General features: G+C 39.0%; 1 protein-coding gene across 2 annotated transcripts in view; it reads right to left on the bottom strand.

The window, feature by feature from the left end:
• HMGCLL1 (3-hydroxymethyl-3-methylglutaryl-CoA lyase like 1) overlaps window positions 1-15973 on the bottom strand; it is a 189977-nt gene that overhangs the window by 113582 nt on the left and 60422 nt on the right. For both annotated transcript variants that reach the window (XM_043907052.1, XM_043907053.1), the window contains exons 2-3: window positions 12134-12214; window positions 11799-11906 (exon numbers count right to left, since the gene is read on the bottom strand). In XM_043907052.1, the coding sequence (XP_043762987.1) occupies window positions 11799-11906; window positions 12134-12214 (189 nt within the window). The remainder of the gene's footprint in view (window positions 1-11798; window positions 11907-12133; window positions 12215-15973) is intronic.

Below are 15973 nucleotides of genomic sequence, written 5' to 3'. Positions count from 1 at the left end.
CGGCAGAGGATGAGATGGTTGGATGGCATCGCTGACTCAGTGGACATGAGTTTGAGCAAGCTCGGGGAGATGGTGAAGGACAGGGAAGCCTTGCGTGCTGCCGTCCATGGGGTCATGTCACGGAGAGTCGGACACAACTGGGCAATTGAACAAAACAAAATAATATACTGAGATTCCAAATAAAGTTACACTAAGGGTGATAAGGTTCATGGATTAAAAACAAATAACATTTTGGAGACCCCCAACCCGGATGAAATTGCCTACCCCTGCTCTTAGCAATTTATCATCAAGGTAGTTAATCTATCTGAAATAAAGATTTCAGGGATTTCTTTTCCTTAACACTTGAGATCAGTTTGGTATAAACTGCTTCTTATTCTTAGTGTAACAGAGAATATCTTATTCTTAGTATAACCATCATATTTCTGGGTAAATTTATTTTGTATCAAGTCTCTGCTTAATATACCACTTTATATTTTGCCAGGAAATATACTTATGGATCTATAGCCCTCAATAATATGCTTTGTGGAATAATTTTTTAGGAATATATTTGAAGGATTCCTTTTCACCCCACTATCACTCAGGACAGCATTCTGATCTTCACGAAATGAGCAGACAATATCAGAAGGTGTTCGCCTACTGTCTCCACGGGCCAGTGAGATATCGCTGATGGTAATACTTTTCCTTATACAGTAGGAGGGATGGATACAGGATGTGCCATTTCTTCAACACATGCCACAGATTACTATACAAATGTAAATAATGTGGTTCCAGACCCTATAACTCAAAACTCAATTTGAACAGTAACTCCTGTTAAAGGTAACACATTCGTAAATTCAGTAATGAGGAAAAAATGGGACTAGAGTCCTTCCTGACAACTGTGGGTGAAAACACTCTACCCAGCCATGAACAGCTTGTAGACTGGGTCCTTTAACCCTGTCTCATTCACAGACTCTTTCCACAAACCCCATATATCTTAGCCTCAGTAGCACAGAGGAAATCTTGGTCTGCTTGAAGAAGTAAGACAGTTTTAATAAATCACAGTCTTACAATAATAAACACAGGAAATCTCTGGAAAATTGAACATCTAGTTTTATTTTTTTTTCTACCCAATACCCTGTCTTGGCTGCTGCTGCTAAAATGGTCTGACACCATACTCACAAAACTTCTTAAGTCCAGAAGCCTGAAAACTAATTTGGGCTGGTGTATAATTTCCTGTTTCCTTATTTAGCATCATCTTTGTGTTCTAAGGGCCTCTGTAGCGCCCTCTAAGGAAAGGAATGCACAAGCTTCTCAAGAGTGACCTGAGCAAATAGCATAATGACCCCACACTCTTACTGTGAATGCCTGCAAGCCATTTTCATCATAATCTATTAATGTCTACAAATATTCATTCTTAAATTATAAAATAAATCCAATCCACCCAATGGATTTGTGTGTCATAAACTGGGAGACCAATGCTCCAGACAGAGAAACCAGTCACCTTATTCATTAACATCCCCCCACCCCTAACCCCACCTTCCACCCCCACTAGACATTTCCTAAGGCAAATATAACAAACATGCATTAGTGATTCTTTGTTCAGGTCAATGACTTTGGGGACCACCCTCCTGGTCTTCCCATGTCAAAACAAGTCTCAAAGTCCTCAGTATAATTTTCTTTTCATTCAACTGTGTTGTCTCTCATATATCATGCCTTTGTGTTTGTTAATAACACTGTCAACGGTGTTATTTCTCATGCATGGGTGCAGAAATGACTTTTAAAATACTGTGCCTAATTATATTCATTCTGGATGACTGTAAATGGAGTTGCCCATCTATACTTACACCTCCTCCTGGAAGCCCCTCTGCCCACATTGGAGAGCTGTGCTGATGAGAAGAGGGGAAGACTGGGTTGTTTGAGGGACATTATCTTACTGGCAAAAAGAAAGAGTTGTAGCAAAAGGGTTCTTAATACCCTGGCAAGCAATGCCATCAGGACAATAGCCTATACGATCAAACTGCAATGATCTGGCCTCATATGTGTCTGAAGATCCAGTAAGCAGAAGAGAAGATAGACCTTGAAAAGACTGGACAGACAACCTCTTAAACACAAACTGCTTAACATATTCTGATTACTAGGTTCTAGTTTATTACAGTTCATTTACAGATATCCACTTGATTTGAGTAATTTTATTTCCATTACCCATTTTAACTTTATAACTGGCTTATTATACAGATAATGCTATCAACCACACATTATTCAACGTCTGGGTTCAACAAAGAATTCAATGCAGATAATAGAGACATAATAAAAAGCAGTGAATGGGTGAATAAATGAATAGAAAGAACCCAAGGCATAAACAAATGAAAATACTTTGCCAAATCGTATCAGAAACAAGAGTCGGCTCTCAGACATTCTATTGGAAAATAGGTATGTTGTTATTTCTAAACAGATACAGTGATGTCACTGAAAGCTCAAGAAACCTGAAAGTGGAGGACTTGGGAAGAAATAATTACTCGGGGATTACTAAGAGATGTGTTTCTTATTATAATCAGTCTTGACTAACAACAGTGATACAATTTCTTGATGGTTCCACATCACAGCAGTGCAAGGTCTGGAGTAAGTAGTATTAATTTTCTCAAGTTGTTAGCATGGACTTGCTTCAATATGTTGAAATTTCAAAGAATGGTTCATTTAGTAGTTTGAGAAGCAGACAGGAATGTGAGAGCCTAGAACCATTTAAGCAGCGTAACTGTAACCTATGCGCGTTCGCCATTGTAAATGTGAAGCTGTCCAAGACGTTTATAAAACAAACAGCGTTCTTCAAAAGAATGTCTTATATATTGACAATGAACAAACAGCCAAATTCCACAGACATTACAAAATATTCTATTTTTCTAAAAATATAATTCCAATTAGTCTTCAATTTGATAAACAGGATATTCAAGATAAATGAATCTGGATAAAATTTTTAAGCACATAAAAGTAAATGCTTTATATCTACGCTAGGTGAAAAGAAAAACTACACGTTTATATTCCTTTTACTTTATTAAATGTGGAAGAAGTGAAATGTTAACATAGGTATGTCTCACTAATGTATAAGTTTGAAATATAAAACTTACCTACTGCTTAATATGATTTTTGGAATGTAATGCTACTTTTAGCATTCAGATTTATCTAATTTCCTATGTTCACTACATATTATTCCTGTAGAACCTTCCAGCAATTTAACCAGGCAATATTAGATTGGTGTGCATGCCATGTGTGTATTTGTGCATATCTAAAAATTAGGAAAAAATGCTTTATTTTTATTTTTAAAATATTACTGGAATTATAATTCTTTATAAACATATCAACAAAATATGTCTTTTAAAACCATAATCAATTTAAAAATAATTAGTATATGTTTCATTTTCAGTGTTAATGTACAAGGATGATGAATTCTTAAAAACAAGTGCTGCTCCTTGGCAGTCTTAAAACTGATGATTGAAACAGTCCACATTTAATCTTAAGACTTTAAACCTGGTTTTCACTAATGGCTGTGACTCATCCCACGAGACAGGTAACCATGACACGCAGGAAGTGCTTGAGTTCCTTGGAGCCTGGTCCGCAGGACAGACTGCTTCTCTTAAACTGGATGTAAGTGGCTTAGTCAGGAGCCATACCAGTGGAGTTAGTTTACACTAAAACAAGATTGACAAACTAATCAAAATAATGAAGAAACTACCATTAAAAAGGTAAAATTCAGTCTTTCTGTGCCAAACTGTATCTCTATTCAGCTTTTATGTAATTTTATTATATGCTAGACCTTTCAAGCTGTCAATGCATACTGATAATTCTATGAGGCCCAATTTTAAAGTAATGTTAATTGCATACAAAAATAGAATTTTCATATGATAAAAATGCCTTGAAAGTTTCTTTCTTTCATGGATTAACTTAGAGAAAATTTGACAGACTCAAATAAAAAGTGAGATAAAGTAGTTGAACATTTGGGGTCCTTTTTTATAAATCTAAGAACAAAAAAAGACAAACTGTTAGTCAAAATGTAATTGATAAGATTAAGTCATTAGAAAAGCAGTGTATGCTAAGCATAGTAAATCTTTGAGCAGAATCATAGCTTTTGTCCTCATGGAGAAAAAGTAAAAAAAATACTGAATTGTACCTTCACTGTGAAAAAAAAAAGAAAATCTAACTAGTAGAATTGCAACGCTATTGCTTCTCATTGTAAGCTTTGCTTTTTGCTTTGCACACAGAAGTGAAATTACATCTTAGGTAGAGAATAAGTTACTGTTGAATGCCAAGTAATATGTACAAGACTAACAATAAAAATTTTTCCATATTTTTTATTTTTTCCTGAGAGAGACAAAAGTGTTTAAAAAAATCTGTGACTATGCTTTAGGCAATCTGCATACCCTCTGTGATAACTGGCAAATGAGGTAACTGTAGGATGAAACAACTTTAAAATATTGCATTTCAGGTTAATCACTCCAGTACCAATCACTCCAGTACCACTTGAGGCAGCACAATTGCCTATTGGGAGTGAGCAGAAGTCAGGTAAATACTAGTAGCCCTGAAAAGTGCTAAAATCTTTTGGAATCTGGGGGTTTCAGAATGCCTGCCTAGCCTGCTTTTCTCTCAACTCTGTTCTTTCATTATTCATAAGGAAAAGCTCATAAGTAACTAGATTAATTATTAGATCATTTTTAAAGACACAAGTGTCACAGTTTAGAAAAGTGCTCCAATGATATCCCCCTACACATGTGTTCCTCCGCAACACCCCACCCCAGTCAAGAGGTGGCATGGATCCCTCCCTTTGAAACCGAGAGCCTTTGTAGCTACATCAGCTCATACAGTATGGAAGAGTGATGCTAGAAAATTTATAAGGCTTGGCTATAAAAGGCATACCATTTGTGCTTGCCTCTTGGAACCTCTGCAACTCTAAATCACCATGTGATAGATGCAAGGCTGCCACGCTGGGAGGAAATCCAAACGAGCCTATGTGGGTGAAAGGGCTCCCGTGACCCCAGGAAATGGGAACTGCGGTCTTACAAATTTCATCCTCTCTGGGCCACAGGCAGAGGTCAGCTCCTCTGGGAAACATGGATGAGACTCACAGAAGATGAAATTACCCTGCCAGGACACTGTGCCTTATAAACAGAGGCCTTTGGAAGCTCTCCCCAAAAGCTCTTCACACAAGCCCTGCCACTTCCCCTCTCGCCCTGGAGCTCTCTCTCTCTCCTCTCTCTCTCCTCTCTCTCTCCTCTCTCTCTCTCTCTCTCTCTCTCTCACACACACACACACACACACACACACAGAGGCAGACACGACTTCTCTGCTCAATTACCCCCTTCCCTGCCTCTTCCCCACACAACCATCTCCCTCAGAAAAAGCAGAGCAAGGAAAAGCAGCCAGGGGGCGCTCAGGAGCAGAAGTTACAACCATCCGCTTCTCATCCAAGTGTATCTAAATCTTAAACTTCAGCCCAGTAAGTGCGTTTTCATTCCTAACAAAGAATTAATTGTCTCACACACTAAAAGGAGGACAGGGAAAAGTTTACACATTCCTTCTTGCTTACACTGTGTTTGGGCCATGTTTTTAAGTGTTAGACTGATTTGTAAATAATTGTTACAGCCTTTTATGTGTATTTCTTTCTACTTTTATAGAGAAAAGCTATTTCTGCCCCTTACTGACCCACCTATTCCAACAGTTAAAAATTAATTAAACAGGGAACAAATATTTATAACTGAGACTTTGCATGTGACAGATATAAACATACCATGTCTTGTACCTTTCAGGCATTCTTATTTTTAAATAAATGGTATTCACTCGTGAATGAACATGTTTAAAACCAAATGGCTACATTAAAGATAATGGAAAACTCAAGTTCACTTTCAAAAATTATTGCATTTATAATGATTTAAATAGCTCATTACTGAGAGTTCCATTCCAAAGTTTCAGTAAACCCATAGAGTTTTATAAACACATTTTTTTTTTCTACTGTTACCGCTGTTCACTCTATTGAAGTAAGGAGCTATGTGGACTCATTTCAAATGTCCTTAGATTATATGTCACTCTAAGGAAACCCTTTTTCCAGATAAGTTGTAAAGAACATGTATTTTTTAATGGCAGGTATTTTATCATCTCTGGCCATTTAGATTATAGGTGTGGGATCCTGTTTTATATGGCAGCCTGCTACCGGGGAACTTTTCTTTCAGCTGCTCTAGTTAGAAAAGCTGCTGCCAAACAAAACAGTAGGAGGGAAGCTGTAAAAACGCTTTAAAATGCTAAAAAAAGAAATAAGTGAGCAAGCAGCAATCTAAACATAAACCAGAGGACTCTTCCCATGACCCACGTTTAAGGGAAAGAAATAGAAGAAGATGCAGAGAATTAACAGTATAGCAATTTCAAGCCACATTCAAGATATTTAGAAGAATTAGAAATTATTCAGACAACTACAAGTAAGCTGGTACACTAAAATCATCCTGACACAAATCTCAGACATTCTTTTGAGTGAGACAGGCCTGGTGTCATGATATTTTCTCAAAAAAATGAGAAGTTATAGAACCTGGGGGGGAAAAAAAAAAATATATATATATATATATATAGGTAGATGTATAACTGAATCCCTATGCTATACACCTGAAACCAACACAACAGTGTAAATCAACTATACATCAATAAAAATAAATTGCTTTCAAAAAATGGGAGGCTATAATACTTCAAATTATCATTATAGGTTATTTCTCTTGATTTAAGGCCTTTTATATTAACATCAGAACAATGAACTCTACAGAGTTACATGATGAAATAACCTCCAACAACAAGAACAGAAATGTCAATGCAGGAGACATAAGAGACATGGGTTCGATTCCTGGGTCAGGAAGATTCCCTGGAGGAGGGCACAGCAACCCACTCCAGTATTCTTGCCTGAAGAATCCCATGGACAGAGGAGCCTGGCGGGCTAAGGTCCATGGGATCACAAAGAGTTGGACATGACTGAAGCAACTCAGCGTGCACGCGCGCACACACACACACACACACACACACACACCACCAACAATAATAGAAAAGTCTACATCACGCAAACTTAGTAAAATCTAGAATCCAAACATGACTATGGGAAATCAAATTGCCAAAATGGTATGGTCTCCGTCCTGCCCTTTGAAAAACTCATGATGTGTAGTAATAAGTAACCAGTATAACTCTGAAAGTTCAATCTGATATTATCTTTGATCCAGGCACACTGTTCTTTACAAATAGATCAGTGATTTATTTAATAAAAACACTCCTTTTTTTGTTTTTTTTTTCTCTTTTTTTTTCGGTTTGGAATGTATGTAACCAGATGAGTATTGAAAGTAAAATATATAGCATATTTTTTTAATATTTGAAGGATGAGTATCTTTACTTTTTCAGAGTGGGGTCCAATCCAATATTTAAACTAAACACATTGCTTCAATATTTAAGAAAAAGGCAGTTTATCCCAGAGAAAGCAACTGACTTATAAGGAGCCCCAGATAAGTCAGTCAATCGTCTGTCAGTCGACATTCGCTCGGATAACACTGGTGAGCACAGTGGGAGCCAGGGGCCCTGGGCTCCGGCCGCCACAGACAGGGACCCACTCACGGGCTTTATAAACCCGCCTGCGCTGAAGGCATCACCGCTGGGACTGCCAGGGTTCACAGAGGTTCAGCCACTTACTGCAGCTCCGGGCAGTGCAGATTGGACACGGCACAGAGGAGCCCCTGCTCCTCACAGCTGTCCTCACAGGCCGTGCGGGGAGTTCTGTCCCTCATCCAGTAATACTTTGAGCCAATGCTGAGTTCATTACCTCTCAACAGGTCAAGTCCTGAATCCACCTCAGAACCAAGCCCCGCATGAATCACGCTATTTTATGGTCCTATCACAGGCCTCTACTTCCTGTGAGGCCAGAAGGCATTTTCCCACTACTGCTCCCAGAGGGATGGCCCTCCCTCTGTTTCGCTCCTTTGTTCTTGTCAGAAGAGTGGCCTCCGTGCAAGGGACTCTCACTTCCTTCTTCTCAGTGGCCCTGGGTGTGTCCCAGATTAGGCTCAAGAATAACCCGCCAAGCAATTTCCAGTATAGCGGAATAAGATAATTTCCTGAATATCACCACAGCCAAGAGACAGCTTAAAAAAACCATTGGGAAATAACAGTCTCTTGAAGAGATACTGATGTTGTAGTTGGAGGTTATCTTATCATGTCAGGCTTCCGACATGCTCAGTTGGTAAAGAATCCATCTGCAATTCAGGAGACCCCGGTTCAATCCCTGGGTTAGGAAAATCCCCTGGAGAAGGGAACCGCTACCCACTCTAGTATTCTCGTCTGGAGAATTCCATGGACTATACCATCCATGGGGTTGCGAAGAGTCGGACATAACTGAGCAACCTTCACTTTCACTTATCATGGGACTCTGAAGATTTCATTGTTCTGATGCTAATGAAAAACACAAAATCTGAAACATCATCTTGGTGGGTCATCGTTAATGTTACCTGTCCTTCCTAAACCTTACTCTAAAATTATGCTAGCCTGTATAGATTCTCTCCAACAATAATCAAATACATGAAAAGAGCACTAACTAAAGAGAATACATAGGCAATGTCATGAAGACTTAAAAGATGATAAAAAGTCTCACGTGATAGTAAGTAAAATAATAACAGCTCACAGTCTGCAAAATGACAATGTCAAGGAAATAAGTCTAATCTCATTAAGCTGTTTGTGTCTTCCTAAGGAAATTATCTGTAGCCTTTGCAACACAAGATCAAATACATGAACAAAATTTAAGAGTCACTTGTCCATATCAAAGAATGGAGTCATGTGTTATGAGGATTTCAGGCTAACAGGTTCATTATTCATTTCATAATATTTATTGAGCACCTACTTACTAGGGACCAAGCAATGGGGGCACAGTGACAGTCAACAGAGACACAGTCAAGATTTCTTTAGCCCTCGTAGTCTGGGAAGCAGATCTTCAGATGGCATTTATAAAATATATATATGATTATAAATGGTGGCATCTGGGACGAAGAAAAGTCAGTTTATTTTAAGGATACATAAAGTAACCCTGATATTTGAATATTGAAGCTGTGAAAACTGATGGATTATTAATAATACTATCTATCCTTTTGTGGTCTCTGTTGTTTCCAACACCTTAAAAAGTACTTAAAAGCTTTTAGTGTCTTAAGACTTTTTATACCATCTTGTTATAACTGAAAAGCAATGCAGAAACTGAGATGTACATAAGAAAGCATAAATGAAACGCAATTAGATACAGAGGCAGGACATGAGCAGGAACAAGAAGCAGTTTGGTTTGGTGGAAGCTTCTGCAAGAGGAAGTAGGGCCTGATAGAGAGACCTTATGGACTACTAATATCAGTCCATAAGGATATGGATTACTAACTCGTCCATGGAGCTGGAAAATAAGAGATAGGTATAGGCTACATAAAAGCAGAGACACGACTTTGCCATTAGTCTGTATGTTGTATGTATGTATATGTAGAGACATTACTACATAAAAGCCGAGACATTACTCTGCCAACAAAGGTCCATCTAGTCAAGGCTATGGTTTTTCCAGTGGTCATGTATGGATGTGAGAGTTGGACTATAAAGAAAGCTGAGTGCTGAAGAATTGATGGTTTTGAACTGTGGTGTTGGAGAAGACTTTTGAGAGTCCCTTGGACTGCAAGGAGATCCAACCAGTCCATCATAAAGGAGATCAGTCCTGGGTGTTCATTGGAAGGACTGATATTGAAGCTGAAACTCCAATACTTTGGCCACCTGATGCGAAGAGCTGACTCATTGGAAAAGACCCTGATGCTGGGAAAGATTGAGGGCAGGAGTAGAAGGGGACGACAGAGGATGAGATGGTTGGATGGCATCACCAACTCAATGGACATGGGTTTGGGTGGACTCTCGGAGTTGGTGATTGACAGGGAGGCCTGGCGTGCTGCAGTCCATGGGATCACAAAGAGTTGGACACGACTGAGCGACTGAACTGAACTGATAGGCTATATTGAGGAGGAAGAATTTTGGGTCAGTAACTGACTAGATATAAAAGACTTTTGAGAATTCAAATCGAAGATTCCCAAAGGAACAATGGGCTATGAGCATAAAGTAGGATCAACAATAAGTATGGTTTTGAACCCACTGAGTTTCAGTGTCTAATAGCATGTCCAGCTGAAGCTCGTCAGAAAGGACAGAACTGGAAACACAGACTTGTCATCCTCTCAGAAGTGACTGTTGCTACTGGAAGGGTCGGAAAAGAGGAGAGCAGAGGCAGGGGAAATTACTAAAGAATCTTGAGGGAATTTGGTGGTGGGGAAATGTTGTTGGCAAGCCAAGAGGAGCTTCAGGGTGGCAAGTGAAGGAGGATTGATGAGGAAACCAAGGAAACAGGATGAAAAAATAATCAGTGAAGTTAAGTTCTGGGGAGAGATTAGGGGACCCAAAGAATAAGAACAGGGTTCAAGGAATCCAAGGATCCAGGGAATGAGAACTGGACTGGGAAGGGAGAGGGGTTCACTGTTTGCTAATTATTAATCACATTTCAAACATCAGAGGCAAGTCTCAGAAGTAACGGCTGCTTCCATATGCCAGCCAGCTCTGGATAAGAGTACATCCTCTTCAAGAGAAGATTCCAGATGACTCCCTTTTGTCTTTGATGAATCTATGTATTTTCATCAATTAGATGAATATATATAAACTAGCAAATATGAACATTAAAAAAGAGTGCATATCTATTATACATTTCTCACTGCTTAAAATGGGATTGTATGGGGAAGGTGTCAGGCCACACTTAACATCACTTTCTTCTAACAGACAAAAATGGTAAATCCGCTGGAGATATTCAGATCACTCATAAAAATGGTAGGTTCTGGGAGGTTATCTTAGAAGCAATGGGTGGAATGCATAAAGAGGGGAGAGACAATGCTTACAAATATCATTTAAGAGACCATCCCAATAATTAATTCATAAGGCTGTGGGTTACTAACTCATCCATAGAGTTTAAAAAAAGAGACAACCACAGGCTACATCAAAGAGGAAGAATTTTGTATCAGTAACTGACTAACTAGATACAAAAGACTTTTGAGAATTCAAATCCAAGATTCCCAAGGGAACAGTGTGCTATGAGCATAAAGCAAGATCAATAATAAGTCTGCTTTTATAAATGGAAATAAAGGGAAGGCAGGACCTTAAACTGCTATTGAGAGTCTTATGCCTTACTCATTATATAGGACCATACACTCTTGGACGTTTAGGATGAAATTCCAAACAGCTTTTAAACAATTAAGTCCAAATAACATTTTAGGACTTAATAGGTATATTTAATTAAATATGTTTTTTATTTAATTATATCTAAGTGTATGGACTACTATTTTATAAGAATACAGGAAACTGGTAATTATATCACGTTACTATCTCAAGGTATACCATGCTGTTCACTAAATCTTTCACTAAAGTGGAAAGCACTAGTCACTCAGTCGTGTCTGACTCTTTGTGACCCCACAAACTGTAGTCCCCGAGGCTCCTCTGTCCATGGAATTCTCCAGACAAGAATACTGAAGTGTTTAGCCTTTCCCTTCTCCAGAAGATCTTCCTGACCCAGGGATGGAACTCAGGTCTCCTGCATTGCAAGCAGATCCTTTACTGCCTGAGCCATCAGGGATATGAACCAAAATTTAGTAAGAATATAGCAAACTGGTAATTCTATCAGGTTAATATCACAACGCATATCACGCTGGTCACTAAATCTTGGCAATGCTGGATTCAGAATCCAGTTAAGGAATTATGGAGTTACATACCTGTGGTATCCACCTGGAAGACACGAAGCTTGTCACTTCTATTACAGACAAGCCAGTTTGGGAAAGCTGATTGATAAATTCAATTTTTATATCTGTAGGAACTATAACCTAAGGAAACATTAAAAATCTCATGTTATTTGCGTAGAGTCTAAGGCACATAAATAGAAATTAATTCTTAACTGAAAGCAAATAATATTTAAGATGTATAAATTCAAGTAGTGACTGAGAACAAAGATAATCATCTAATATATGAAATCCACATAAGCCTTTAGACTCTGAGTAAATATGTAGATTTAACATTTTAAATAAACTGTGTAAAATAGACATCAAACTACCTTTTCATTCTGCAATCCATCCCTAGGTCCAACTTCTACTATTTTAACATATTCAGGGAATCCAGATAACTGGGCTGATTCCTGAAATGGAAAATACAAGGCAAGAAAAAGAGATAACTGTTATGTCATCAAAGCTGCTTATATGAAAAGTCAAACAATTCCACTTTGTTAAGATTAAGTTCTCACCCTGGAAAGTTAAGAAAGGTAAGAAATCAATACAATGATATAATGCAAAATACAAGGTTTACCCTATTAACAACATGAAGTCATTTTTTTCTTACAATCCAGTAATAGTATAATTGGGCATCCCTGGTGGATCAGCAGTACAGAATCTGCCTGGGATGCAGAAGGCGAAGGAGACATGGGTTCAATCCTTGGATCATGAAGATCCCCTGGAGGAGGGCATGGCAACCCACTCCAGTATTCTTGCCTGGAGAATCCATGGACAGAGGAGCCTGGTGGGCTACAGTCCATAGGGTTGCAAAGAGTCAGACACAACTGAAGCGACTGAGCATAGCATAATAGTCTAATTATGATTAAAACTCAAAAGATGAACTTCAAAAATAAAACTGTCAAGAAGAAGACTTAGGATCTAAAGATCAGATTTGTTGATTATTTCTGCGTGTGATGATAAACAGCATCATTTGAGTTCATTAAAAAAAAATAGATCTTTGTATTAACAGACTTCTGCACTTTCCTTCACTTGCCAAGTATGAGTTCAGATTTCTTGCCTGTGCTGGTGAAGATGTGTTGTTTATTTCTTGTCTGTGTCACGCAGCATGACCTGCACCTACACACAGCTTCCTGAAGGTCAGACTCCCCCACCCCCGCCAGGGTGACCCAATCCTGGATATTCCCATCTGTCCCTAAACTAAGGATTATGGACATACTATGTTTAGAAGGACACTAGTTTAAAACAGGAGAAATAGAAACAGACTTTCTCAACTTCATATTGCAGTTAAAATTGGAAATAGGCTACATCTTTCCAGACGGAACAAACATGACCTCCTGCTATCTCCAAGCGCAGTTAAGTACCGGTAATCAATCATCAAAGTCTTCAAGCTAACAGAACTGAACCAGATCAGCATAACCCGTGCTTCTAAGTTTTCATTTACTTGGTTTTTTTTTTTGTTTTTTGTCTTGCCTTCCATCAGGGATGATTAATCTGGGCTGACCAATTTGTACTGTCTCTGTCCTGGTAACAACCACAAGCATACAGTGATGAAGTGGCTATTTTGGGTGTGGGACTCTGTTTCCATAACATGGAGGAACATGCCCTGCCCGCCCTTGGAGGATCTATAGCTGCTGCTTGATTTTATCAGCATTCTGTGCTAACTAACTAAGCAAAAGAACCCAGATGGTTTCTGTTACAAAGTTTACATACCACCCTCTGCAATGTCCACAAAATCAGGCAGTTCAATAAGCAAAAATTAACCAAAAAGGAAACGGACTCTCATTCCTGCATCTCCTGAGCAGGTTGTGATGCACGCAGTTGGGAGGGTGAGGCCCGAGTGAGGACTTGTGCAGTTTCTCACCCTTAGGCTCGGTTTTGGATGGTGATCACAGCCGTCATTTCATCCAAACAGTACAGGAGAGGGGGGCATGGAAAGGCAGAGCAAATAAAGAGAAGCTCACTCCTCTCTCTTATTACATCCAGCCCTAAAACTACCAAAAAAAAAAAAAAAAAAAACCAAAAAACTAGGCAATCTTAAACCATGTGGTCTTACTATTGTTGACTGTTTCCTGAAACTCATTTCCAATAGCAATTAGCTTGGAGCATACAGGGGATGAAAAATATTTCTTTATTAAACAACAACATTTAACAGAGAATATGAACATGGTACTTTTCAAGGTGACAGCAGTATGCTGAGTATAATTAAAGGGACCTCCCCTTGCATCACTGTTGTAAGTGGCAGAGGTAGCAAACAATATTAAGAAATTAAAGTACAATCCCCCACCAATTACTGTTATTTCTGTCAAACCGGAATATGTCCTCACTTGATATTATTTTACATTTCTTCTTGAATCTAACACTAGCATTTTGTCTTCTAGGCATGGATATGTATAACCTCTTCCTGAATACCTGAGAAATCAGAAGTAAGTTATAATGTGTTCAGTAAGCTCAAAGAACATTTCCCTTTAAATAGCACGTGCGTGCATGCATACTAAGGCGCTTCAGTCCTGTCAATTCTGTGTGACCCTACGGACTACCTTAAAAATCCACCTCTATTCACTACCATTTCTCTTACCTTGTATATCTAATGGGTACCTAACTGGTACATTTATTACTGGTTCTATTTTGGCATATACCCAACACCTAGCACTTAGTTGGGAGAAGGAAACGGCAACCCACTCCAGTGCTCTTGCCTGGAGAATCCCATGGACAGAGGAGCCTGGTGGGCTGCTGTCCATGGGGTCGCATAGAGTCAGACATGACTGAAGCGACTTAGCAGGCATGCATGCATTGGAGAAGGAAACTGCAACCCATTCCAGTATTCTTGCCTGGAGAATCCCAGAGACAAAGGATCCTGGTGGGCTGCCGTCTATGCGGTCGCACAGAGTCGGACACGACTGAAGCGACTTAGCAGCAGCAGCTGCACTTCCTAAGTGCTTGTTGATTACATTAGTGAATCTCTTTTGTCATTGGCTTTATTTAAATTGTCATCCTTTTCCACTCAGTCTATTGCTTCCTAAGTATTCTCCCTAATCTTATTTTCCATGATTAAAATCTTTCAGAATCTACCATTTATTTGGAGAGATCTATCAACCTAAGGTAAAAGATGATGCATGACTAACTCTGACCTTCTACCACAATCTACTTCAAGCATCCTGTGATTTTAGCTGGGCTAGAGTCATGTCCTGCTCACTTTCATGACTGTACACATGAAGTTACTTTTCGTTGGAAAGAGCTTCTATCCACAGGGGAAATGTTCCACCAAACCCGTGTCTCTTCTTCACAGGCACAGGACTGGACTTCATTTCTCCCCTAAGAGTCACGTTTGAACAAGTTCAGCTGGCAGAACATGAAGGTGAATGCTATGTACCCCTTTCAGGCTTGGCCCATGAAAATACCCCATGTACATGCATCCATGCTCCTTCCCTTCCAGACAGCTTGATGTAAATGAGTATGGCAAACTTTGAATCTGATAAAGACAAAAAAAGAAAAAAGAAAGGAAGCTACACTTGAATCACTACTTGAAAAATAATTCCATAAGAAGCAATTGTTTTGTCATAGAAAAATAAACATCAACTGCGTTACAATATTGAGAGGTATATCTTTTATAGCTACTAATTGTGAGAAAAAGATGAAGGGTCTGAAGTTTTACTTTACTTGCAAGCTAACAAGCTGAGCCTGCCATGGATGCTGGTAGAAGACACAAGAACTCTGGGTCAGAAAAGAAAAAAAGTATTATCACTCCTAACAACCACAGTAGTTAGAGGATCAGGATTTCTGTGGTTCTCCAAGCGCAATTTCCAGGAGGAAAAGAGGACCATGTAACGTTTGCACAGGCAATGGGTTCCATTATAGGAAAGGAACTCCAAGCACATGGAGCTTGAAACTTTGGTAACGGACAGTTATGGCCCCTTAGTGACAGAGGTAGACATGTGTTTATGATGCTTGACCATGAGTTCACCTGCCTTTTGTCCCAGAGAAAGACACTCCCCCTTGGCTCCAGAAGGATACACTAGTTCTGTCATTCAAAGCTGCTTGGCATACAAAAATCCTTGGAAAGAGAGTTTGGAACAAAGGTATTTGTGCCTCTGCTTGTAAGACAAACAGAAATTCAAGACGCCCATGAAGAATTATTTCCCAATAATACCCACTCTTCGTTTTTACAC

This window comes from Cervus elaphus, chromosome 7 (genome assembly GCF_910594005.1).
Source record: "Cervus elaphus chromosome 7, mCerEla1.1, whole genome shotgun sequence".
NCBI classification, from domain to species: domain Eukaryota; kingdom Metazoa; phylum Chordata; class Mammalia; order Artiodactyla; family Cervidae; genus Cervus; species Cervus elaphus.
Note: the sequence above shows the minus strand (reverse complement) of the source record. Positions and strands in the feature narration are given on the sequence as shown.